Raw genomic sequence first — 26,774 nt, 5'->3', positions numbered from 1 at the left:
GCAGAGATTTCCAGTAGCTCATGATAGCAAAAGGTTGTCCTCGGATCTACTATTCTTATGGGCAACACCTGAGAATTTTCTCACTAAAAGAGACTAAAGAAAAAAGAACCACTTTTCTTCAGTATGGTCACTTTGAGTGGTTTAACAGTATTTTATCCTGGATCCTATAAAGACTCAGGTGCATGCATTGAATTTGCTTAGATAGCTTACGAGTGTAAAATAGCCATACATGTAATTCTTTGGAAAATCAGGGCCAAGTTGTCATATTCATTAAGTTTTTTGTGGATCTACCAAACACAACCAGAGAAGAAAAAAACAGTTGTATAAAACAAAATAAGAAGAAAAGAGGAAATAAGATTATCAGGGATCCTGGTTTTCCCTGATAAAAAAAAAAATCACAAATTCTCTGATTTAAAAACCCCAAAATCCGTGATTAAAATGATAGACCCACCACAGCCCCCTTCATCACCTGGCTCTGCTGGTGTCCCTCACTCTCCCCCATAGCCCCTGCTCTGCCCAGCCCTGCCAGAAGGGCCCCTAGCTGCCAGGGCTATGGGGCCAGAGACCTGGGTCCACAGCCCCCTGCCCCCGACAGAAGGCAGTGGCTGCTGCAATGGAGCAGAGCCCAGCTCCCCCCATGCCCCCACTGCTTGCTGCCTGCCTGCTGTGGGCTTAGGTGGGGGGGTAGGTCCCCACTGCTGCGCATACTCCTGGGGAAGCAGGGGGACCTACGCCCCCCAGATCTGTGTGCAAGACAGGGGAGGGGCGGGTTGCCCACTGTGGGCTTGGGCTCCCACCCTGCTGCCACCCCTTAGGGCCTCTGCAGCCCAGCAGGTGCAATCCAGCACTGCAGGGCAGTGAGGCCATGCAGGAAAAGTGATTGCCATTGAGAGCTCCACACTGCCCGGGCAACATGTCCCCTGTGTGCGCGGCTACAGTGAGGAGCACAACCCCACAGTGCTGCCCCCACATGTACAGGGGACGCATCACCAGGGCAGGGCAGAGTTTGCAGCAGCAAGCAGCTTTCCAGCATGGCCCTGCTCTACCCTGCAGCACTGGGTTTCACCTGCCAAGCTGCAAAGGCCCCAGGAGAGGGCAGCAGGGTGGGAGCCTGCACATGCCCCCACCCCATGCACAGATCTGGGGAGCGGGTCCTCCCAGCCCCCTGGGAGCATATGCAGCAGTGAAGAGCTGGTCCCACCCCTATCCCCCAGACAAACTGCCCACGGCCCCATCCCACTCCCTGCCAGGGCTCTGCGGCCATGCATTGCAGCCTCAGGCCTCAAGCCCCATGTATGGCTAGGCAGCAGCCCCAGCCCTGCCCTAATCCCTCCCTCCCACCCAATGACGGCCTCAGCCCCTCCCACTTACCTGTGGGAGCAGCTTTCCAGGCTGCCTGGCAGCCATGTGGATATACATAAACATGGTGCCCCCTGCCTGCCTGCCCTCCCCCACTCCCTCCCAGCCCCCTGCAGTTTGGAACCCTGCCAGACTGCAGAGGGCTCATTGCAAAAATCCCAAACTATGGGTTGCTCTGCTAAAATGAAAAATCCATGTTTTACTTTGGTAGGGGGGGCATTCTAATTTTACTCTGTTTTTCCATAGGAAAACTCAGATCCCTGGTGATTATAGGATAAAAACCACGAGCGGTAATGGACATGGGTACAATACCTGAAATAGTTTAGCCAACAGGTTTAATTCTTTGGCTCATAAAAACATGCAAGCAATTTCTAGCATATAGGAAACAATATTAAAATATGCTTACTAAAATAGTGATGTAAAGGCTGGTTTTATGCATTCCCAGTCTTTGTGTACATGGAACCCTGCTGAAGGCTCAGGAACACCAAGTTTTAAAGGATTGAGTCTCATTTTTCCAAGATTCTCTCCTCCCATTTTTCCAAGTTAAGGCTCCACAGTAGTGGGGGTTTCACTAGCCCAGGGAAGATTAGGACTGGTGACTTTACTGTTCTTCAGGTGAAATTAAATATTGTGCCTGGGGAGGCCCACGGTATTACAGCATTTAAAGAAATAAGCCACAAATTAGCCCTGCACTTTCCCGAGTGTCACTCTGACCCTCTTCCTCTGCCCTATCTGCTGCTCTGCTTTCTTCTCCTTGCCCAACATACTGCTCTGTGGGCACATCTACAGAAAACACCATAACCAAGTACTAAATGACTGTACCGTAGCATCCTAGCATGGTTGCCTAATGATGCTTACCGTGCAGTGGCTCCTTACTACTGAACAGTAGCGTCATGTCATGGTTCATGCTCAGTGATACTACTGTGCAGTACTAATGAGCTACTGTACAGTAAGTGTCACATGTAAAAATGGCCGGCCTTCTGCTTCTGCCCTATCTGCTGCTGATGTTGCCCATCCCCTCCCTGTTCTGCTACTTGCACTTGTGGCATTCATGCTGGAGGTTGACCACCAGTTGATCACCATCTTTAAGAGGAGGCTGGATGAAAACACCTTGCCGGGGTCGTTTGACCCCAGTAGTCCTTCCTGTCATGGAAGGGGGTTGGGCTTGATGATCTGCTCAGGTCCCTTCTGACCCTATCAACTATAAAACTATGAAACTACAACAGGACACCATACACACAAATGTGAGATTTTTCATTCCAATTAACCGATTAAAAAAAAAAATGAAATTTTTGGTTTTTTGCATTTTTGTTCATCTTCAGAAAAAGAAAAAATCTTCACTTCAGTTTCCTCTCAGCCTTTCTCTTTTGAAAAGTTCTCTATTTTTTTGTATACATAGTTTTCTTCTACTTTTTCTGCTGCTGCTTGTTTACTTTCCCCTGTTCTGCCAATGCTCCTCCCTGTTCCCCTAGTCTTTCTGCTAAAAGCCAGATTCTGACCCCAGTTGCACCTGTACAACCTCCCCAAATGCAATACATTCACAAAGATGTATCTGAAGATAAAATGTATTTGTATGTGTAAGAAAAAAGGCTATTTTTTTTATCATTATACAAGTTCTTCTTTCCAGGTAGAGTAATTTCTAAGACTCAGTTCCATTTATTTCTCTTGAGCCTGTAAAAATGAGTGAATAATATATCTGGTTTGCTGGAATGAAAATAGTGATAATTGTGTGGTTGTTACAGTTTTAGCTTTAAAGTAACCTGTGTGCTGAGATTCCTTTATCTTTAATAATCCTAGAAGCTGTAATCTCTCCCTCAATATCTCTCATGAGGCATATATATTCTCTGAAAAATTCTTTCCTGATCCTTTTTCTTTTATTTCAAATGTTGTATATTTATCTTGCTTATATATTTTTACCTTGGAAATGCAATAGAACAAAATTTAAAAGCCTCTAGTATAAATCTCTGCAATAGTAAATCTTAGTAAAATATCTGATTGTATAAACCATCTGCTGTGACCAGTTCTCATTCATTAGGAGTCTTTTATGATCAACATCTGGTAGGATTAGGATATCCCTTGAACAACAAAGGATTTAGCTTGCAGTAGTTACATGCAGATTTAGTTTACCAAAAAAGTCATTGGAAATATTTGTTAAAAGCAAAGTGGTATTTTTATTCTAACAGTTGTGTTTTTCGATTATAACTAGCATAGATAGCTGTTGCTGTGTTAAGCAAACTACGTACTGTTTAAGTAAAACCTACTTATTATGGAAATACTGGACTATTTGTCAGTATACTATGGCAATTTTACAAATTGCCATTATCACAGTTGTCTATTGATCAGGAAAGAGCGATTTTCTCCCCCCCGCAACACACACACACTTAAAGGGAAAGGGCTTATATCAGTCTGGTAAAAGAGATACATTTTAAATGTATTCTTGGGGCCAGGATCTTACGAAGCCCTAACTATTCATATGGATGGGCAGTTACTTTCATCCGTAGCTCCTATTAGGTCATTAGGATCTTTCATTTAAAATGTTAATGATTTTGTCTTCCCAATACCACTGTGAGTATGGACATATGAATATCTGCCTTTACAAATGAAGAACTGCCTTAGAAAACATACAGGAACTCAATAACAGATCAACTGTTTTGGGCCATTGTCTCAACCAAAAGACCACTCCTCCTCACAAATTTGAGAAGGTCAGACCCAGTCTTATTTCAGTTCACTTTTTCCACAGCCCCTTGACCATTCTGGTCCGTACTCTTCCAGCTGAGAAGAGATACAAGGCCTACCTCTCTTTCCCTCCCAATAGTTTCAACATTTCTAATATCTCACTATTTTTCTCTCCCAAAACATTATCAGATTTATTGACACGGCTCTGAAATAAGGAAGTATCTTGATTTCACAGATGGGCATAGGATACACAGATTCTGGGAAGTCACATGATGACAATAGCGTATATAGACAGGAAAAATAAGCGTTCTGGTTTGCATAGTCATTTCCTAATAGGCAGAGTTGCTGAACTAACAAGACTAGGAACTACTATAGTAGAGAGCTGAGTTTTTATCTTAGCTCTGCCATTAGTGACCTTGTGTGGTTTTGCAGTTACCTTATCTGTAATGTGGGGAAAAGATAATTGCTTTCTCTTAGTCAATAATGATGGCTGTGAAGTACAAATATGAATGCTAGTCAGTGAAAGAAGAGACTTATAACAAGGAGATGGGGGATATATATAGTACTATAGTGACTGCCATCTTGGTACTAAATATCCGTCATACCCCTGTTATAGGATAAAACGTCCCAAAAACTGGGACCAATTTGAGAGTGACTGTGAAAGGGTTAACACTGGACGTGTGCCCCTTTCTGTTTCCTAGAAGAGACATAGAGGCTGGCACCCATCTTGTGCCACATTGTGTTTATCCTCTATGCCTCTATGAGGCATGTGCCAATTTTCTTTACCAGAACTTCACTGCAATTTCAAAGAGCTGATTTTTTGGGAAGGGATATATGTGTGGTTTGTGAGTACATATTATAATCTTAAAATACAATCATTTACTGGGGCTGGGCTACCCCTATGTACTTCACCAAATGAATTAGTATATTCATTATAAACTATATTCCTGCAAACTAGTTAGTCTATAAGGTACAACTCTACTCTGCCTTCTGTCTGAAGTATCATGGCAGTTTCCAAGTTGATCTGGTTATTCATATGAACTTTTTTTTCAGGATTCAAAATGCAGCTTTATAAACATAAACTAAATTGCACAGTATTTTTTGGTCAAATATCTTATTCAGCGCAAATGAAGGTCTAGGACAGCCAAAGCTATTTTAGAATTTGGGTCAATAGTTTCAGCTGAAAAAAAAAATCAAAATCAAAATATTTTGCTTGACACTTTTGAAAAGAAGTTTCTTGATGTTTTCACATTGAGTTTATGCTTCAAGACTACTATATTTACTTGAATACAAGTAAATAAAATTAGCATGGGGGAAAAAGCCTCATGTCTTATGACCACATACAACATCTCACTAAAGATATTGTCTATCGTTAAACTGTTGCCAAAAGTAGCAGGTGGTCAGCAATGAAAACCAACTATGAAGTTGACTAAATGCAGCCCACACTGAGCATGACTATAAAGCATAATGTCCCATATTGGGCAAATATATACATATAACTATACTTCTACCAACCTGTCATGTGGCTGCTGTGGCTCACTTGACAGTCCAAAGCACGTTGTTACAATTATGGCATTCACATTCCTATTATAATAACTCCACCATTCACCTCCGTTTCCTCATGCCTGTGCACGTGTATGCCCATCACCATCACAATGATGCAAACTCACCTCATCCCCCATCTCTCCCCACTCCCAACTCCCCCACCTATTTCCCAATCCTTTCAATCGTCACTGTTGTCATCATCTTCCTCTGTTGTTGGCCTCATGGCTGTTCTCATCTTTATCCTCCTCACTGCTCTCTTCAGGGGACCCACCCCTGGACAATCTATGCCAGCCCTTCCTCTTCCATATGACCTGTGCTATCTCCTCCCTGACGTCTTCTGCTGATTTCTTATAGTACCTTTGTATCTCAGTCCCATTTTGACACATACCTCTACGGAGAGGTTTGTGTGCCTGTACATGAGCTGGTTCCTAGTCTTCCACAGCAGATTTGTCATGCATCTACTGATGCACGATAAAGTGCCATTGGCTTTTCTGATGGTTTCGTCACACTGCCGACTCATGTTCATCTTGGAGTCCACTAGGACTCCAAGATCCCTTTCCACTTCCGTGCCACCCAGCAGGTCATTTCCTAGGCTGTAGGTGTGCTGGACATTTTTCCTCCCTAGATGCAGCACTTTGCATTTCTCCTTGTTGAACTGCATTCTGTTGTTTTCTGCCCACTTGTCTAACCTGTCCAGGTCTGCTTGCAGCTGCTCCCTGCCCTCCGGCGTGTCCACTTCGCCCCATAGCTTAGTGTCATCTGCAAACTTGGACAGAGTACATTTCACTCCCTCATCCAAGTCGCTGATGAAGACATTAAAGAGTATCGGTCCAAGGACCGAGCCCTGCGGGACCCCACTGCCCACACCCCTCCAGGTCGAAACCGACCCATCCACCACGACTCTCTGGGTGCGACCCTCCAGCCAATTCTCCACCCACCGGACTGTGCAGTCATCCAAGTCACAGCCCCTTAACTTGTTCACCAGTATGGGGTGGGATACCGTATCAAAGGCCTTCCTGAAGTCCAAGTATACGACATCCACCCCTCCTCCTGCGTTGAGGCGTTTTGTAACCTGGTCATAAAAAGAGACTAGATTGGTCAGGCACGATCTACCTGCCACGAACCCATGCTGGTTTCCCCTCAGCATAACTTGCCCTGCCGGGCTCTCACAAATGTGAGCCTTGATAATTTTTTCAAAGACTTTGCCAAGGATGGAGGTGAGACTAACTGGCCTATAGTTGCCCGGGTCCTCCTTCCTCCCCTTCTTGAAAATGGGAACCACATTGGCCCTTTTCCAGTCCTCCGGGACTTGACCCGTGGGCCACGAGCGTTCAAATATTCCCGCCAGTGGCTCTGCAATGATGTCGGCCAGTGCCTTCAGTACCCTCAGATGGAGCTCATCCAGGCCTGCCGACTTAAAGGCATCCAGTTCTTCCAAGTGACCCTGCACCACCTCAGGGTCCACGCATGGAAGTCTGGTGCCTTGCTGCTGCCTCCCTACACTCCCAGTGAGAGACTTGTCATGCCTCTCGCTTAGGAACACTGAGGCGAAGAACTCGTTGAGGAGTTCAGCCTTGTCCCCTCTGTCCGTCACCAATTGTTTCTGCCCATTTAGCAGAGGTCCTATTCCTCCCTGGGCCTTCCTTTTACTCCCTATATATCTAAAAAACAATTTCTTATTGTCTTTTACTTGGGTTGCCATCCTCAGCTCCATGGTAGCTTTGGCCTGTCTAACTGCCTCCCTACAAGCACGAGCAGAAGAGGTATATTCCTCTTTGGTGATCTCTCCCTGTTTCCACTTTTTATGTGCTCCCCTTTTGGCCCTTAGTCTGCCCTGGATTTCTCTGGTCAGCCGGGGAAGCCTCCTGGCCCCTTTCCCTCTCTTACCTCTCATGGGGATCGTCTCGCTTTGTGCTCGAAGGATAGTTTCCTTAAGGCACAGCCACCCTTCTTGGGCTCCCATCATTTCAAAACTACTACTCTGTAGTGCGTCCTTCACTAATCGCCTGAGTTCACTAAAATCTGCTTTCCTAAAGTCCAGCACGTTCACCCTACTAGTTACCTTACCCACTCGACGCCTTATGTTGAATTGTAATTTTAGGTGATCACTGTCCCCCAGATGGCTACCGATCTGTAGGTCCCCTACTATGTCATCCCCCGTTGCCAATACCAGATCCAGTAAGGCATTCCCCCTAGTGGGACCATGTACCTCCTGCGTCAGGTGGAGGTCCTGTACACGGGTTAGAAACCTGCGTGAGCAGGGAAAGGAAATAACTGTCAATTTCCTCCTCCACCTCCCTGATCCCCCTCAGCCTGCTAACCTCCTCCCGGAGCTCCCTCACCTGTGCCTCCAGACCCCTAAGCCGGGCACCTGCCAGACAGGTGTGGGGGCTACCAATCTCTGCCCCCCCCCGGCCCTGCTGGGGATCCCCCGCAGGCCAGGAGGTAGGGGGACATCAGCTCCCCCATGGGCTCAGTCTGGGTGGAGGCCTCAGACCAGCCCCGGTTAGCCTTGTCCCCCCGGGCAGAGGCCCTAGCAGCACTCCTCGTAGACACCATTCTAAGCTGCTGTTTGTAGACCTGTGTGGTGTCTACGTCCTACCCATACAGGAGTCCCACTCCTGGCCCTCCCGGCCCGCCCACCGGCGTGAACGCCTGCGCAAACGCCGGCGCACTCTTACAGAGCGCGCCTGTTTGCGCGCTCTGTTTGCGCTGCGCGGCTCGGGAGCGCAGCTCCCTACCGGCTCAGCTATATGGGACCTGGGGGGCTTCCCCTCCGGATCCGGCTCAGCTGTGCCGAGGCCCTCCGCCCCACTTACCTTTGGGGGATCAGCTGCTGCCGATTCCTCTGCTGCTGCTGCTGCTGTTATAATTCAAAATGTTGTAAGTCGAGGACTGCTTGAATTAATCACCTACTTACAGTCTTTCAAGCACTCTAATCCCACTGCCTCTAGTTTATTTACCCTTAGGAAACTCCATTTTTGCATAGTAGGCCAGTGGCTGCTGTGCCCACTTTTTCCCCAATTTCTCCCTCGCATGCCCCATCTTCTTAACATTCTTCCAGCCAGGTAATGGTAGAAACATGCAGCCTTCCCCAGCCCCTTCATTGCCTCTTTACTGAAGCAACTTAAAATGCAAATGTACGCCAAACTTTCCAAATCTGGCATTCCCCTACCTCCTAATTCCCTGACTTCGTACAGCTCCATTCTCTTTAACTTCCACCCAACAAAACATATACCTACCTCTGTACCCTCCTTATCTGCTGCCGTGATGCACCACGCCTGTGTAAAGGATGATTAGCAAAAGTACCATTTTCACTGCAGCCACTTTACCATTGAAAGATAACATTCTATCACTCCACAATCCCATTTTGTCCCATGCTTATCTTTAACTTCTCCCACAGTTTTGGTCCTTCCCCTTTGGCATCTATTGGTATTCCCAAGATCTTGATTACACTCTCTGCCACCCACAGTCCAAACTTCTGTAAATTCTCCCAATTCCCTACTTTTCATCTTACTGAATTTTGCTGCTGACACCTCACTGTATTCCTCAGTATACATCAGTACCCTTTCAACTGATATGTTGCCCTGAGTCACTATGGTGACATCATCCCTATACAATGAACATTTAACTTCTCCTCCTTCTGGTATCTTGACACTTAGCAGCTTATCATCACAAATTCTCTGCACTAATAGCTCCATTGTTTACACAGCAAGATAGGGGGACAGTGGGCATCCCTGTCTTACCCCTGTTTATATGGGAAACACTTTGCTCAATTAACTATTACCAGTGCTTGGTTTCCTGCTTTACTGTGTAACACTTTAACCCATTTGATGATCTTCACAGGAAACCTTATCCTCTATAGTTGGGGTTGTTAATCTGGGGTACACATACCCCTGGGGGTACTTGGGAAGGCCTTAGGGGGTTCGTGCAGGTGGGCAGGGACGGAGGGCCACCATCCAACACCTTGTGCTGTTGCCTCCCAGTCATGGCGCTAGTCAGTTTGTTGCCATCAAGCCTGTAAGTATGTTGGGGATTGTTCGTACCCAGATGGGTGAATCATTACACCATCCTTCCCCCTTCTTCCACCAGGGTGTTTGGCTTAGAAAGATTTTCTTGTTTGTTTTCCTTTTGGACCATTCTTCAGTCCATATGCTTTATGTCTTTCAGTTTTTATTTCACTTGTACTTCGCTTACCACTTCCTTTAAAAATTCCTGGTTCCTTGCCAGTAGTTCTTCTAGCTCTTTCATCCCCTTCTTTGTTTCTCTTCAACCAATATTTCTGAAAAATTCTCCTGTTCTTCTCTTGATCATTGTCCACTACTCCCAGATGCTTTTGTAATATCTCTTCAGCATTGTCTATCATTTATACAGTTCTATATATTCTTGAGAAGTATTCTCATCTTGTAATAATTGAACACTTAACTTCCACAACCCTTTCTCTCTGCATTCACTTTTATCTAAATTCACTTCCATTCTCAGCATCCGGTGATTGCTGAAGGTCACATCTAAGATCCCCTTCTTTTTAATCCTCAGTCCATTTAACATTAGTACAAAATCAGTCCTTGACACCTGTCTTCCACAGAGTTTCATTCTCATAATCATCTTCTCACCTGCCCATATATCTTTATCAGTGATCTAGATGAGGATGTGAAAAGCACGCTGGACATGTTTGCAGATGGTACTAAGTTATGGGGAAAAGCGGTCATGCTAGGGGATAGGATGCAGATCCAAGTGGATCTGGATGCACTGGAAAGGTGGGCGGAGCAGAACAGGATGCAGTTCAATAAGGATAAATGGAGAGTGCTTTGGTTTTGAACTAATATCATGCATAGTGGGTGCATCTACACATGCATTAATAAGCTTTTCTAATGTGCATTAAATTTAGTACCTCCAGTATGAGGTACTAAATTAATGCACATTAGGCTGTGCTAATGCACAGCAACAGATTTGCACACTTTTTTAGTGATTCTTAATGTGCAGTAGACTATTTTACTGTGCATTAGTGTATTGTTATGGTTTTTATGTGATGCTTTAATATGCAGTAAAATAGTCTACTGTATATTAAAGTGCACATGTAGACTTGCTCAGTTTGTACTTTAAGTAGGTGAGTATCAAAGTGCTATTCAAAATTGTATTTATGAAATACCTATGCTAAAACTTGCAGTTTCAAAAAAAGGTAACATGCATCAATTTTGGATGAGCTAAGCGTATCGGTACTATATGCAAATTGTTACAACCATATTTAATTTCAAGGTTATTATTTTGAAATTTGCTACTTACTTCCATGTGCTCAGGGAGAGCAGGGTCTGACAGTAAGGAGAGGGGGAAGGAGCTGCCAGGGGAGAATGCTGGGGAGAAGGCGGAGAGCAAAGGACTACCTGATCCCCTACCTGATTTATTTCCCCTGCTGTAGCAGTGGGAAGGAGACACATTCAAGGCAAACCTTCAGTAGTTAGATTCTATAACTGGGAAATTGTAACAAATTTATAAATGTTCAATATATAAAATCTAATTATTGGGGTCATGGTCATTATAAGCAGGGTCATCTTCTGTTTGAGTAAATATGGTAACGTTGCCTAAATTTATTTTTAAAATTGAAGTAAAAGTGAAACAAAATATTTTGCCTGAGGTTATTTTTTTTCTTCTTTTTTCTTTTCTTTATGATCTGAAGGAAGAAAATTTCCTTTAATTTGTTCAGGCAGTGAGCCAGAAAATGAATTGTTCGTACAACTGTAGCTGCAGCCTAACCTGTGAGACAAGCATCATAATCCCATAGGTAAATCCATGGTCCTAAAGAGAAACTGGGTTATAAGGCAAAAAAGCAAGGATACCTGAATCAGAAATAGAAAGGAAGAGTCAGAAGTGTACATGGTACAGTGTATTCCTGTGGAACCCGTTGCCAATCCATGTACAGAGTAGATATTTTAAAAGCTGAAATTCGATGGCAAAAAATAGAGGTGAGATAGTTAAATCTCCCCAGCACTTACCTCTACAGCAGTGGTTTCCCTCGGGAGTGAGCCTCTGGCCAGCACCAAACCATATATCTGCTGCTCTGCCCTCCCAACTTGTCTCACACATCACAGCTAGAGCTGTTAAAGGGAAGGTGGAGGAGATGGGCTGGGGGAGGAGGGAGGGTGCAGTGCCCCCCCCCCATCCCAACCTATTTAGGCACCTTCTCCCTTAAGCAGTGCCCAGGGCTCATGTCCTGCTCACCCACCCATACTTATACTACTGGAGGGAGGATGCCTTCACAGGAGGAACAAGAGAAAAACAGCCTGCTTTAAAACTAGAGAAGCGCCAAACAATAAGGTTTGATTTCTTTACCTTCAGGCACTTGATAGGCTCCCATACCATTTGCAGGGAAAGGAAATACATTCCTTTAAATGGACCCTTGTAAAGAAAGTGGTCTTCAGGCTAAAAACAGAGAGCCCTATTAAAGAGTCCCAGACTCCACTGAAAACTGAAATGAAACCAGTAGGGGAAGAAGCACAGTAAAACAAATTAAAAGAGGTTCCTTAAGTGCAGAAGTAGAAGAGAAGGGAATAAAAATGAAAACAAAAAGGTAGTCTGGTATTTAACTCTTTCTGCATTGTGTTGGTAGGAAAGAGGATATTGCTGCTGATTTTTCTGAGTCTCCGCTCTTTGAATGCTTCAGGTTTCTGCACCATTCAGAGTGCATACTCCTGTAGAGTAGGCAACTACCTCAGCAGAAGCAGCATTGTGGCCTTTAGTGGAGACGGTCAAACAACAGGTCCAGAACTATTTCTGGGTCCTCATGGATTTCTTATAGTCAGCCTAATATTGCAGTATTCATGGCAAGAATGGGTGATGATTAAGTAGGATGTCCAAATTCACATCAGAGAAATATGTATGCAACAGTTAAGCTGCTTGATATGCTTCACTAAGAAACATGAAGGATTTATAGAATGATAGAGTCCAGTGTCAGTGCACTGTGTAGACCAAAACCTCAAAAAGGGTGTGTCTACACATTCATTAAGGTGCTTTTTCAAATGTGCATTAAATTTATTACCTCCAATGTGAGGTACTAAATAAATGCGCATTAGTCTGCCCTAATGTGCAGTAATGAAAGTGCACGTTTTTTAAAGTGATGCTTAATGTGCAATAAAATAGGCTACTGCACATTAAAGCACATGTGTAAATGTACCCAAAGAAATGCAAAGTAAAAACCCTGAGCAATTATGATAGAGCACAAAGACTAGTAAATGTGACAGGGCACAAAGAATAGTAAATTCAGGGAAAATGCTAAGCATATCTTACCATTAAATGATATGTAATGCAATAAAGGGCATAGCTAATCAGGTTAAAAAACAGCCAGTGTTTAACATTCTTATAAAAGTGTTTTAGTGATGACAGAAAGACTTGTTAAGTGTTAGTAGTTTGGCTTTGTGACAGACTATATTTATAGTGTGTCTGGGTTAAAGTTATCATCATTTTGGGGAGAGAAAGGGTTAATTGCATTTCGAACCAGAGCTGTGGGGATCTGCGTAATGTTCTCTATTAGTGGGGAATGGATCATCAAACAGCAGGGCACTAATTTGCCTATGTTGACACACCAGTTGGATTCCAGGCACTTTTCTGGTGCCAGGAAGGCACTTCAGAGGAGGACCCTGCAATGATGCAGTCTTCAAAAACCAGAGACTCCCAGGGGTAAAAGGGAGAGAGAGAGAAAGAAAGAACGGGAGAGGCTTTTTTCTTTGATACTATGGGAGATTGATGCCCCACCACCATCTCCCCCACCACCCCCCATCATGTAAGACCAGCTGTCCATCTTCTACCTTGCAGAGGGGTCCTTCACAAACCGGACAAGCACAACACAAACCAGACTACATTTTGTTGCAAGGTGAAGTGTCTATATTCAAGTGTGACACATGCCTGGATCAGGAAGCAGAGAAGTTGGAGGGTGTCATTGGAGCTAGCCCCTGCATGCTGGTTTCTGTGGCATTTCAGAGTTCCCATCTCGGCGTGGCCCAGCAAGAAATTGGCTCCTCTCTGCTGTTCACTATAAGATAAAGAAAATGTACACAATCTCAGAGACAGACACTCTTTTTTATTTTTACTTTTAAAACATGGTTATAAAAATATTAAAAACAGAAGGTAAAAGGTAAAAAAGAAGTGTGGGGTGAGGGCTTCAAATAATCAGGGGTATCAGAGACCAAAAGGTTGGGTCTCAGAGTCTCTAGAAGCTATGCTTCAGCTGGCTTCAGGGGATATTCCAAGAGACTGGGGAAGGCTGGAGGTCCCAAGCAAGTGCTCCTTTGGGGAATCTATTACAGTCTTATCAAATTGAATGCACTAATAGGAGCATCTGGTCCAAGACTGATCCTCAGGAGATACTTAAATGGGAAAACTGTCAAGCCTGCCAAAAGCCACTTAGAAGGGAAATGGTTCATGGGGCCAGGTGTGACTGATTGAGCATGAGAACTCCCAAAAGACAAAATTCCCCCTTCAGAAACAATGTGTGTGACTGTTGCACTAAACCTGTAGCAGCTACAGCCATTTTCATTTAAAATTACAGTAAGTAGAATGGTTACAGCACTTGCCCAGGATATGGGAAGTCTCAGTGCCCTCCTTCCCCTGAGGGGGTTTAAACCCTAACCAGGCTATCGACAGAGCCTGGGGTAGAAGCACCCTAGATCCAATCTAACTGTGCTGGCCACTGGCACTTGTGGAGATTGGAGAGTTTCTTTGTTTGTTTGCCTGTTTGCTTTACATTCAGACAGATTTTAGTGACATGATGCTCAATTCCTATTTCATGTACAGCCATTGTAAATGTTCTCTCAAATAGACTGATTTGTTTTGCTCCTGGATGTGCCAGCTATTCCCAAAACACTTGATATTTGCTCTCTGAATTTCCCAGATACTACTATTACGTTTTGTTGCATGATTTTTCTCTAAAGGATTTCATCTTTACCAGAGAGAAGCAACTGGGGAATGGGTGGCTAGGCTGCAGTAGTGCAGAGAAGGACCTGGTGGTTACAGTATAACTTAAGATGAATATGAACCAACAGTGTGGTTTTATTGCAGAAAAGGTCTACAGCATACCAGAGTGTATTAATAGGAGTATCATTTGCAAATCAACAGAAGTGATTCCTCTACTTTGTTCAGCACTGGTAAGGCATCACTTGGAGTACTGTGTCCAGTTTTGGGCCTCACACTTCAAAAAGGATATGGACAGGTTGGAAAGAGTCCAATGCAGAGTGAAAAAAATATGATTACGGGGCCTGTGAAGAATGACTTCTTAAGAAAGGCTGAAAGAGTTAGGGTTATTTAGTCTGAAGAAGAGAAAATTGAGGGGAGATTTGATGACTGTTTTCACATACCTGAAGGGCATTTGAATATGGAAGTGGGCTTTCCTCTGCGGCCTTAGGGCCTTCAACTGCAGAAGGGTAAGTTTTTGGTTGGGAATTAGGGTGATTGAGCATTAGAGTGGGCTACCTAGAGAAATGATGAAATCTCCATCCTTGGAAATTTCCAAGAGCAGGTTGGACAGACACTCGGCTAGGATGGCATAGGGGTCTGGGCTAGATGGTTTCCTGGGTTAGGGACAGACATTCAAAAATGTCTGACTTGATTCAATCTTTGCAAGTTAGTCTAACCTGGCTAGTCTAAATCAGTTTGTAACTGTACAGACATCCCAGACATGCAGGTACATGCCCTCAGTGGCTCAGGTTAGAAGCTTGGGCGGGGGACAGTGCTTAAGCAGCCCTCCCTTCCCTTTAATAGTGCTGAGCTGAGGTCAGGTGTGGCCAGGCCTGGCAGAACACTCTGATTAGGGAGGGGTCCCCTCCCTCCTGACCAGCCCAGCAAGGAATTGATAGCACAGTGTTTATCACCCCTAACTCAGTGTTTATCACCCCATTAAGAAACTACCTGTTGATTTTGCCTTTGTGCTGTCTGCCACAGCATGGTCTGTAGCCAGCATATGGTCTGCTAGCTAATACACAGACACCTCTCAGGAAGGCAGAGGGGAGTGGGGAATTCCTGCTTAGCAGGGAGTGGTGGGGTAGGGTCTAAAAAGGGAGGAGCAGCCTGTAGTCTCTGCCAGAGCTGCAGCCAGGGAGCAGAGGGGAAGGGCCACCCTGCTGTGGAGCAGAGAGCCCCGCCCAGCCCAGAGAGCATGTCAGGGTGCTGGGAGAGTCTGATTAACTTAAACCAGCAAGGGGTCTGGGACAGGCATTGCATAAACTGGTCTGACACAAATCAGTTAAGTCTGATAGTACATTCAACCAGGTTTATTTCAAACTGGTTTCATACATTTTTAAACTTTTTTATGTGTACTGAACATCTGTTCTGTTATGGTTTTAAACCAGTTTCTGATCACTTGAACTGGTTTATGTCTAATGTCTGTTCTTAACCATGAGGTCCCTTCCAGCCCTATTTTTCTACGATCCTATAAACATGCGAAGGCCAATACCTTACCACATGTTTTACTTTTGCTCTGTTTTTAGATTTATGTTCCAAGAAATTAGAAAAAAAATCATGAGTAGGTGGATTTTTCTTCTGGGCTTTTAAAATATTATTTAATAAAAATCAGCTTTATTGGTAGATTTTATACCCATGGAGAAGTTGAATACTGCTTAAGGACTGACACTAATTCCCTCTAAGCAAAATACTTCATATACCCTCTTGTGGGGGAGGGAAGACAGTTAGGATAGAATATCTTTTTCTTTTTCAAGGATATTAAATTGACGTTTGTTTTAAAAAGAAATTTAGATATACATGTAATATCATTACCCTGTAAATAAGCAGAGAATGCTAACATAACTTGCAGATGTGTAACTGTTAAGTCCAGTATAGTACACATTTCTTTTTTATGTGTCAAAGCTTGAACATGAGGGTCTTCTGACAGGTGATCAAGTGCATGGGCTTTGAAACTTACAATAATGAAATGTTTCTACTACTTTTGACACACTGTTACTAGTGAATGGAAATAATCAGCAAGAGAATGATTGTATCACAGTTTTATAGAAGTAGAATCAGTAATGAGTCACACTTCATTTCATACTGCAACCACTTCATGTCCAGTGAAAGAATATTTAAGAATGTTAACCAGAAGCACCATGTTTTAAATGGGCTGATGAGTGGTAAAAGCAAATTAAATACACGTAGATCTCAAAGCCGTTCCTTATGGAAAGGAATCCTAAATGTTATAAGACAAATTGTCATGTTTGCAGGACTTACAGGGCAATTTTCTGGCTGTAACTGCTATAAATTTCTTCTGAAAGGAATCTTAGCTAGTTGGTAGAAAGCTGTTAAAACGAGTCCCTGTATTAGCCACCCTGCCTTCCATGCTATCACAAGAGGCAAGCTCTAGGCCAGTGGTTCTCAACTTTTTTGTACCAGGATCCATTTGTAAACATCAATGGCCAGTCCTTACCTAGTGCCACTCATTCCCAACCTACTGCTTCCTACCCCCAGGCCCAGCCCACAGTGTGTGGCCAGAGGGTGGGTGTGCGGGGCACTGCCCAAGCAGCACCTTACATGCTGGAACTCTGCCAGCCTGCAGGGGAAAAGCCACAGTTTCCTGTGTTTTTCTCCTTTAAACGAGAATCCACTTTTAGAAATTGTTTGTGACCCTTTCATATATTTCTGTGACCCACTTTTGGATCGTGACCCACAAGTTGAGAAACGTTGCTGTAGGGCATGATGGGGCACAGCAATGTTCCATTCTATGGCAGAGCCCAGACAAGCACAGAAGTGTACTGATGCTGCAGACCCGTTTGCAGCACTACACACTGCACATGCAGGTGTTCCCCATGCTGCTACCTTGTAACACAAGGTTGTTTTTGACCCCAGTAGATCTCAGGGTCAAAAAAACCCATGCCAAAAAAAGCAGGGTGGCACACGTGGTGGCAGCATGCCCTGCCCAAAATCAGATCCCGGCCAGCCAGAGTCATGCACTGTGGCTGCAGCTCCTTGGGGCCCCCAGGACCCCAGGTAAAGCTGTTGGAGCCAGCACAATTTATAGCCCCGGACTCCCCTACGCCACCTGGGGTAATCTGCTGTGTTCCTGGGCATGCATGAAATGGCCATTCCCCAAGGACAAGTAGCAGTGGTACAAGGTGTACTGCTGCTACTTGTCCCTGGGGAAACAAGCATCTATGCTTATCTGGATGCAGCCTATGAGGCCATTCCACAGCTGACATAAACTGCTTTAAGCTCCTGCTGGGATGGAGGGAGGTTAAGATGCTCTAACTAATTCTTCCTGTTTCCCCTACCCCCACTCTATCTTGCATGGACTGAAGCTTTGCTTGTGGTAGAGATTCTCACCCTGTCCATTTTTGTGAAATTCCACTGCTGCCAATAATCAGTCAGCAGTCACTATTCAAAGTAAGAGGCCAGATGATTTTGCTGCTGAAAATAATTATCTGGCAAAGATAATGCGAGAAGCAAGAATTTCTTAGGGTAATATGTTTTATTGGACCAACTGCATAGTTGGAATGGAGTTATCTAAGCTTTTGAATGCAAGACATTCTTCATCAGGTGTGGGCACATCTACACGTTCATTAATGTGCCTTAGATACTGTGCATTTACCTTAGTACTTCCTTAATAAAGCACTAACTAAATGCACAGTACCTAAAGTTACCACGCAGTACCTCCGGTGAACAGTTATTTAGTGATGTTTACAGTGCATTAGTCTAATAACATTGCACAGTAGGCTATTAGCATAGTTTTTGCTATGACATGCTACTGTGGAGTAGGGCTGTGTGAAATTTCAGCAGCGGTTTTGTTTCAGAGGTATTTCGGGCCATTTCAATGCCTGAAACACCAAATCCAAATCAAAACAGAAGGCTCCAAAACACCTCCAAAACAAAACAAGGCATCCAAAATGTTTTGGAAATGTTTTGGAAAATTGTGGAGTTTTGAAGCCGGACCTGCAGGGAAACAGCTGTACATTGCTGCCCTGCCATGTGACTCAGCTCTGCAGGGAGCAGAGATATGAGCCAGGGGTCTCCTCACAGCCACTGCCTGCTTCGCACTGCCTCAGCTATGTGGGGCTGCATGGGGCAGGCAGCAGCAGTGAGGAGACCCCGGCACAGTTATGTGCTCCTTGCAGAGCCAGGTTGCGCGGCAGGGCAGTGCTGGTCCCTGCCACGTGACCTGGCTGCACAGGGAGCAGAGATCTGGAGCTGCATGGGGCAGGCAGCAGTGGCGAAGAGACTCCTGGCATGGATCTCTTCTCCCTGCAGAGCCAGGTTGCACAGCAGGGACCAGCAGGCTTGCTCACCACTCTGCGCTGCTTCCCTGCCCCATGACCTGGTGTGATATGGATCAGAGATCCTCATGAGGGGCTCCTCACCTGCACAGAGGGCAGCAGCCCTTCCCCTCCCCCAGATGAGCCACTCATGGCCCTGTCCTGCTCCCCACTGGGGCCCCAAGCCCCTGGCCCCAAGCCCCACCTGGCTGGGCAGTAGGACTGTGCAAAGCTTGCCGCCCATTCGAAACAGATTCGGAGGAGCCGAATCTCGAAAACTCATCACTGTCCTCCAAAACGGCCGAATCCAAAGCCGAATTGAAACACAGCCATTTTGCACAGCCCTACTCCGCAGTGTTATTAGGCCAATACACAGTAAGCATCTTGTGTAGACGTGCCTTCTGAGCAGTAAAACCATGGGGCATTTTTACACATGCAACAGCCACAGTGCCAGGCACTTTGAAAAGTACCCAGCGCTGGGATGCTTGCAGTTGTATAAGTGGCAAAATGCGCATCACCACTGAGAAAATGGCAGCAGCACACTTTTGAACTAAAACATGTAAAAGGTGCTTTAGTTCACCACCACCATTTTCTGTGCATTGATGTGCATTTCACCACTTATACAACTGCATGCGACGCAGCACAGTGTGTGTCAGCTTGCCTGCAGAGCAGACTCAATTAATTGAGTCTGCTCCAACGTGTCAGATCTCTAATGCATTGCGGGACTAAAAAGTATGTATATAAATGTCCACTTTGCTCAGACCTGGCTGGTGCAATAAAATATATCACCCTAAGACATCCTTGCCACTAGCATAATTTCTGGACCATCACATCTAGAACATCACTCTAGCACTACAGTAACTTGGAAAAGATAGATATTTACAGATTATAATAATGAAACAATAGTCCTTTGGTCTCACTGCAGAGGAAAAGAAGAAAAATGGTTTGTGCATCATGTTCTATGTGTTTGCATTAACCAGAGCAAAAAAGCTAGATAATCTGTTCCTTCCATCCTGGGTACCAATTGATTTTTTTTTCTTTCTCTCAACTTGTAATAGGTGAGGAATGATCTAACGGATGTTTTGTATGGTGAAGATATTGAAATTTCAGACACCGAGAGTTTCTCCAATGATCCCTGCACAGGTGTCAAGAAGCTCAAGGTATGTGTTACTGTTATTCTTTACATTGGAGAAGAATACAAAGATATCAGTGATGCTTCTGTCATGGCATTTATTTGTTTGGGTTTTTTGTCCTTCAAGAAAACAAATAAACAGTTAAAGGTCAACAGAGCTAACTGTTCCAGGTGTGGCAGTGATCCATTCTTCCAGTTAATGTAGACAATGACTTCACAGAAAACTCTATTATAGATTTCATGTTTTATCTAAAGTTTTATCTAAAGTAGGCTTGTAGATGCTGCTGCCTATTAAAGGTTGTGCATATCTTTACTTATTAATTATTTGTAATGAAAACCTAAATCTTTGTGGTGTAAGCTTATTTATAGGTACAGGTGCTCTGTTTATAAAGGACCCTGGGTCCAGATTGTCATTCAGTGAATTCAGTAGGAGTCTTCCCACTGACATCAGTTGGGTGTTGGATTGAATTCTTTATTAGAATTTTCTTTATTAGAATTTATGTCTCGGCCTTTTGGCTTAGATTAAGTGTATGATCTATTCTGTTTCTAAGAAAATAACTTATTCAAGGATAAATTTGATATTGAAATTGTTTATCATTCTTTTCTTATTACAGCAATTTGTTAGGCTCATAGTGACTGACTATTCAAATTAAAAGTATATATTAATTTGTTCATGAAGTATGACCAACCATAACATAAAGAAGACAGGCATGCTCATAAATTCAAAGCGTAAGGAGAGGAAAAGTTTTTTTTCATGCCATCTATTTTCTGAAGCAAATCTAGTCCTGGGCCCCAAACTTTCAGACTTAAATGTATGCTTAATGTTAAGCATATAAGTAATCTGAATTAATTCAACAGGATTAAAAGTCAGCATATGTGCCTTTTCTTTACAAGATTAAGACCCTAGTAAAGTCTCTTTCTTTAGAAAAGAGAGGAAAGACTGCCAAAATGCAGCTAAGGGTGCCATCTTATTCCCCCTGACTTCAGTGGTTGTAGGATTAAGCCAAGCTTAAAATAAATAGTCAAAGATCACATAAGTAAATTCTTTATAACAGTGTATATAGAGACCAGGGTTTAGATTTATATAAAAATGTAACTATATTATTTCTTGGCTTTATGTACATGCACATAAAACCTTAGCTTTCTCTTAATGCAGTATTTTTATCACAGGATCAAACAGCATTTAGTTGTACATATATATTTACTGGTGAACAAGGTTATCAATTGTGAGAATCTCATGGGAGTAGATTTATAACATTACTGATGCTACCTGCTTTCAAGTAGATCAGAAAGGCTAACAGCAGTTTTCCTAATATGTTTAATGCCAATGCTACAGTGTTTGGGGGATATACCAAATGTTAAAGTAAAGGCTGAACAACTAATTGTTAAAGATCCCAGAGCAGTCTCGTATGCATTTATCTGTTTTAAAGGGCTTGGGAAGTTCTTATTTTGTCCAGAACAGTTTTTTTAATTCTTACTGTTCAGTAACATTTTAAAAATTATTGAGCAGATGCTTTATTCTGAATGAGTAGCAGCTGTTGGCTATTTCATGACAGTGGTGTTCCCTTACTTCAGAGCCCTTCTCACCAGAACTCAGGGAGTGCTTACCCTTACCCCCAAATGGGATTGATCTTGACGTTAGATACAAGCCAATACATTTGAGATCTGAATAAAGTTTAATAGTTTTAGAAAATGCATGCATAATATTGGATGTTTTCTGCACATGGTCTGAAATCTATCATGTTTGTAGGTTTGGCACATTAGATTGTTTTTTTTGTTTTTTAACAGGGGATTCCCATGGGCTGTAAGCATAGCATGTGCAGATGTGCACGTACCTCATATAGAGTTAGCATCCCCAACTTATCCTTTTTTGGGGGAACTTTCCTTTAATCTTAATTAAGAAATCACAGCCCTTTACTACTTCCTGAGTGGAGCTGCTCCTATAGATTGCCAGACAGACCTCCTGTGTTTTGCCTCTAGTTCTGTCTCCTTTATTTCAGCAGTTTTTATGTTCCTTATCTGTAGCCAAGAAGACTCAGTGACAAGTCTGAATCATAGTAACAGGCATGCACTGTTAGGTTCAGTTTTAGTACCTGACACCAGAAGAATCAGAACATTGCACCTGGATTTATTTAAGCTAATGCATGATGTTGGCACAGGAGCAAATAGGCATAAGCTAGCCATAAGTAAATTATCTCTGGAAATTGAAAAAAAGGTTTTTGAGTAGTGTGTTGAGAAACAACCTTTCAAAGAATTTCTATGCACAGGGGCAGATCCAGAGAGGGTGCAGTGGTGAGGACACTGCCCCCTCTTTCATTCAATGCCATGGGAGCAGCAGCCAAGGGCTTTTAAATCTCCAAAGCAAGTAAAAATCCCATTCTCCTCCCTCCTCCACTCCACTGCCCACCACTGCTACTGTCTCTGGATGCCCCAGGAACAGGGATAGGAGAGGCTTCAGAGCTGCTCCTGCTCACTCCAGCTGGGCTCCTCAGGGAGCTGGACTCAGTTGAGGGCAACCGGATCAGCAGATGGGTTCCTCCTCCCTGCTCAGCCCCACAGGTGTTCCCCACCAGCCCAAGAATAGGTGCAAGGGAAGGGAATCTGCCATCACCACCACTACTGCTGTCTCCAGGCAGCCCAGCTGGAGTGGGACAGGAACAATTCTGAAGGTTCCCCCACCACCACCACCCTTTTCCCACCCCCAGGTCAGCTTGAGATAGCAGCAGTGGCAGGTGGGGAAGGGGGGTGTGGTGGAAAGGGGAGGGGAGGAGAGGAGAGGGACAGGCTGGTGAAGAGGAGTAGGAAGGGGGAAGAGGGAGGAGAGAAGAAGGGAAGGGGAAGGGCAGCTTCTTACCTGATTGAGAGATTCTTACCTGAAAAGACCCTGGCTGCTGTTCCTGTGACACGTTCTGCCTGCTCTGTTTTGCGGGAGACTGGGGGCAGGGGTGCAGCCACCCGTGAAGCACTGGTCACTGCTCCCTCACCCCCCTTTTCAAAATTTTGGATCCACCCATGTCTGGGTGTGAGCTAACTCAGTAGTTTTAAAAGGGAGATTGATACACTTTATGACCAAGATTATATAACCTGATTGTCTGTAACATTTCATAGATTCATAGATGCTAGGGTTGGAAGGGACCTCAATGGATCATCGAGTCTGACCCCCTGCCGGAGGCAGGAAAAAGTGCTGGGGTCATGTAACCTCAGCCAGGTGCTTGTCCAATCTCTTCTTGAAGACCCCCAGGGTAGGGGAGAGCACCACCTCCCTTGGGGAGCCCATTCCAGATTCTGGCAACCCTTACTGTGAAGAAATTCTTCCTAATGTCTAACCTTAATCTGCTCTCCGTCAGCTTGTGGCTGTTGTTCCTGGTTATTCCAGGTGGTGCTCTGGTAAACAGCACATCTCCTATTGCCTGCAGTCCCCCTCCCCTCCTGGTGAATTTGTATACTGCCACAAGATACTCCCTCAACCTTCTCTTGCAGAGGCTGAAAAGGTCCTGGTCCCTCAGCCTTTCCTCACAGGGACTTCCCTGCAGGCCTCTAACCATACAAGTGGACCTCCTCTGGACCTTCTCCAGGTTGTCCACATCTTTCTTGAATTGTGGCACCCAGAACCAGACACAGTACTCCAGCTGCAGCCTGAGCAGTGCCGCATAGAGGGGAAGCATCACCTCTCTGGACCTGTTCGTGATGCATTTACTAATGCATGACAAAGTGCGGTTAGCTCTGCTAATTACTTCATCCCACTGATGACTCATTAATTTTGGAGTTGACAACAAATATGAGATCTCTTTCTGCTACTGTGCAGCTGTGAAGGTCATCCCATAAGTGTGCTGGTGATTCCTTCTCCCTAGGTGCAGCACCTTGCACTTGTCCTTGTTAACCTGCCTCCTGTTGTTTTCTGCCCACTTCTCTAACCTGTCCAAGTCTACCTGGATTTGGTTTCTTCCAATCAGTGTGTTTGCTTCACCCCATAGTTTGGTGTCATCTGCAAATTTGGATGGAGTACTTTCCACGCCCTCATCCAGGTCGCTGATGAAAATATTGAACACCACTGGCCCAAGGACCAAGCCTTGGGGGACCCCACTGCCCACATCCTTCCAGGTCAATACCAACCCTTCCACCATCACTTCCTGGATATGTCCCTTAAGCCAATTTGCCACCCACCTTCCTTGCAAGGTGAATTCTACCAAATAATACTGATGCCCTCCAAATGCATGAAACCCATATTTGGATCTTCACAATGAATCACTACACCAGAAAATGTGTATGTATCTAGGCACATGGCATTCTGAGACTCCATCTATATGTTAAAATTAAGACATAATTAACCAGTTAATCACACCTTAAGTTGTGACTCAGCTACACATTTAACAATTAATGGCATCATAAAATAAGAAATAAGATACAATATCATTCCACAAAAAAGGTGTAATAATTTTTTAGCTTGTTCTTGTCATGCTATTGATGGAACTTGTGGCCAGGTACTCCCCTGTGCCTGGGAGCCCCACCTGCTGCCAGTCAAGCAACTGACAAGGCTCGCAGTGGCGGCAGGGTTCCCAGTGCTGTACCCACTGTGAGCCTCCGCAGCTGCAAGGCTCGCAGTGGAGAGAATGCTGCCCTCATGTGGGCTGTCAGCTGTGGGGCTTTCAGCCATAGGAGCCAGTGCAGATAGAGTGATCCCAGGATCCCCCTGCCCCAGCAGTAAAGTGTGATGAGATCTGATGTACGATTGTACAATCATGCATCCTGTCATGCACATGTGGAATGGCAGGAGGCACAATTGTGTGGATTCTGCAATAGAAGGTTCCATTGCACCTTTACCTGCACATGTACAGGGCCCTGAATGTGAAAATGGGATGAGGCTTTCATGTTACAAGTTATAACTTAAGCAGCCGTTTCTGAAAATATGGCCTACAATATTCCAATTCGTCTTCAAGGAGGTGTTATGCTGGTATAGATTAACTGGTATCTATTGTTTTGACCTGCAATCATGAGGAAAATAGAAATAAAGTCAGTTTCTTAGCAACAGACTTAGGACCACATCCTAGTTTGCTGCTAAGTTACCTAAACAGTGCATATTTTTATAAGAGAGGCAAGAAGTTTTCTGGGCGATATCTTTTACTGCACAAACTGAATCACTGGGACAGACTTAGACAAGCTTTTGGGTAGCACAGTACCCTTCCTCGGGTCTCTTTTTAGAGTGACTAAGATGGCTCTCTTACCTAGACACCAGTTTGGAATCCAAGACACCTAAGCATCCTTGCGTATCTCCATTTTTTCCTAAATGACTAAGCCTTATTGGGCATGCTCAATAGTGATCTAGTGCTGCCACCTAGACATTTAGTCCCATCTTCGCCAGAGAGAAGCATAACTCATGCTTGGTGGGAGGGCACTCTACTGTTGCATAGTCTGTGTTGGTTGAAAACCCTTAAGTCTGAGAGGGGCCAAGACCCCAGATTTTCTACATCCTAGACAACCACATGGGTATTGGAGGAGGTAGCTTACTGTATGCTAATGGCAGTGCTGCTGCCTGTTAGGCAGATGCAGTCATTCAAGTAGTTATCTCCCCACTCAAGTCCTGATTCCCACTAAGTTTTACAGACAGGGTCAGGGTGCATTGTGGTCAGATGGAAGCATGTTAGCATGGGTTCAGACTCTATCAGGAATATGAAGAGATAAGTCCCTCCCTAGTAAAATAGGCACTTTATCTCTGGAAGCACCAAAAGGCACAGGCAGAAGTGACAATTTTTGTCTGATCTGGTCCCAGAAAGCCCTTTACAGCCAGGACCAAACAGAAGTGCAGATCACTTTAAAAGGGTCTGATCCCATGAAAATTTGAACCCTCATTGCATGAGGGGTCAGATGAACATGCTCCAAAACAGAGCATGTTCTGTAACTTGTGTCTGCAGAGCTCCCAGCCTGTTGCTGTCTTCAAAATGGGAGGACAGAAAGAGAGTGGAGGGAGTTTGGTCTGGATTTTTTTCAGCCAGTGTTGGAGGCTGGGATGGGTGGATTGGAGCCCCCCCTTGGGGTGGCGGGGGCTCCAATCCACCCACCTCACCCTCCAGCCCTAGCCGGGGAACCCCAAGAATGAGCTCCCGCTGCTCCTTTCCCCCCTCCCATTCTGAAAACAACATTGGGGCTGGGAGAGGGGACTGGCATTGCTATGAAGATCAGGCTGCAGGCTCCCAGCAAGCAGCTGGAACCTCCAATTCCCAGACCCAACAGCAGACTTCTGTCTGCACCCTAAATGCTCCCCACAAAAAGAGCGGGAGGCATCTGTGAATCTGCTGGTATAGGATCTACATCTGGAGGAGCACTAAGCTCCTTATAAAGAACAGGAGTGCGGTGTGAGTTTACAGGCGAATTCAGATCCCATGCCTGGTCAATGAGCTTGAAATAAATGGCAGCTAAATCAGAAATGTGTTAGTTGCAAGGTAGAATCAGATTGCTATGTATATGCTGGAAAAAAAACCATAATTTAAATTAATAAATTAATAGGATATGCAAAGAGAGAAATATATCACGGTTTACATAAATGTGATGTATTCTGTGTGTTCCCCGGTTCCACTTGCAAGATTTCTTTGTATTCTCTGGGACTCTGGTTGTTTGTTATAGTTCATGTTTGAATTAATCATGTACGTTGAAGGACAACTCAGTTTCATTTATAAGTTGTAGTCTGGAGGCAGAAAATATGTCTGAGATAAGGAGTTTAAGATTTTTTAAGTTTGTGTAGAAACATGATTTGAGGAAAAAAAGATATTAAACAAATAGCAAGGGTACAAAGTCAGAATGTTCTATTAGTTTTAAGTATAACAGAATGCAACTTCTGCAGACAATTT

The 26,774-nt window shown here is 44.4% G+C and overlaps 1 protein-coding gene, 1 long non-coding RNA gene and 1 pseudogene across 4 annotated transcripts in view; 2 read left to right on the top strand and 1 right to left on the bottom strand.

Annotated features, from left to right (window-relative positions):
- Positions 1-11,796, bottom strand: part of LOC149868740 (uncharacterized) — a 29,418-nt gene extending 17,622 nt beyond the window's left edge. The window contains exons 1-2 of one of the 3 annotated variants that reach the window (XR_016441020.1): positions 11,571-11,796; positions 8,400-8,443 (exon numbers count right to left, since the gene is read on the bottom strand). This is a non-coding gene — a long non-coding RNA (uncharacterized LOC149868740). Of the gene's footprint in view, positions 1-8,399; positions 8,444-8,822; positions 8,864-11,570 lie in introns of those variants that run through there. The other 2 variants (XR_016441021.1, XR_016441019.1) reach the window with 2 other exon arrangements.
- Positions 1-26,774, top strand: part of GABBR2 (gamma-aminobutyric acid type B receptor subunit 2) — a 989,086-nt gene that overhangs the window by 431,056 nt on the left and 531,256 nt on the right. Inside the window, exon 4 of the mRNA XM_090039096.1 lies at positions 19,859-19,960. Coding sequence (XP_089895222.1) covers positions 19,859-19,960 — 102 coding nt within the window. The remainder of the gene's footprint in view (positions 1-19,858; positions 19,961-26,774) is intronic.
- On the top strand, positions 20,428-20,532 carry LOC149868739 (U2 spliceosomal RNA; annotated as a pseudogene).

Source organism: Crocodylus siamensis, chromosome 3 (genome assembly GCF_052110815.1).
Source record: "Crocodylus siamensis isolate JL-2025a chromosome 3, ASM5211081v1, whole genome shotgun sequence".
Taxonomy (NCBI): Eukaryota; Metazoa; Chordata; order Crocodylia; family Crocodylidae; genus Crocodylus; species Crocodylus siamensis.
The sequence above is the reverse complement of the archived record's forward strand: the minus strand, read 5'-3'. Positions and strand labels throughout refer to the sequence as shown.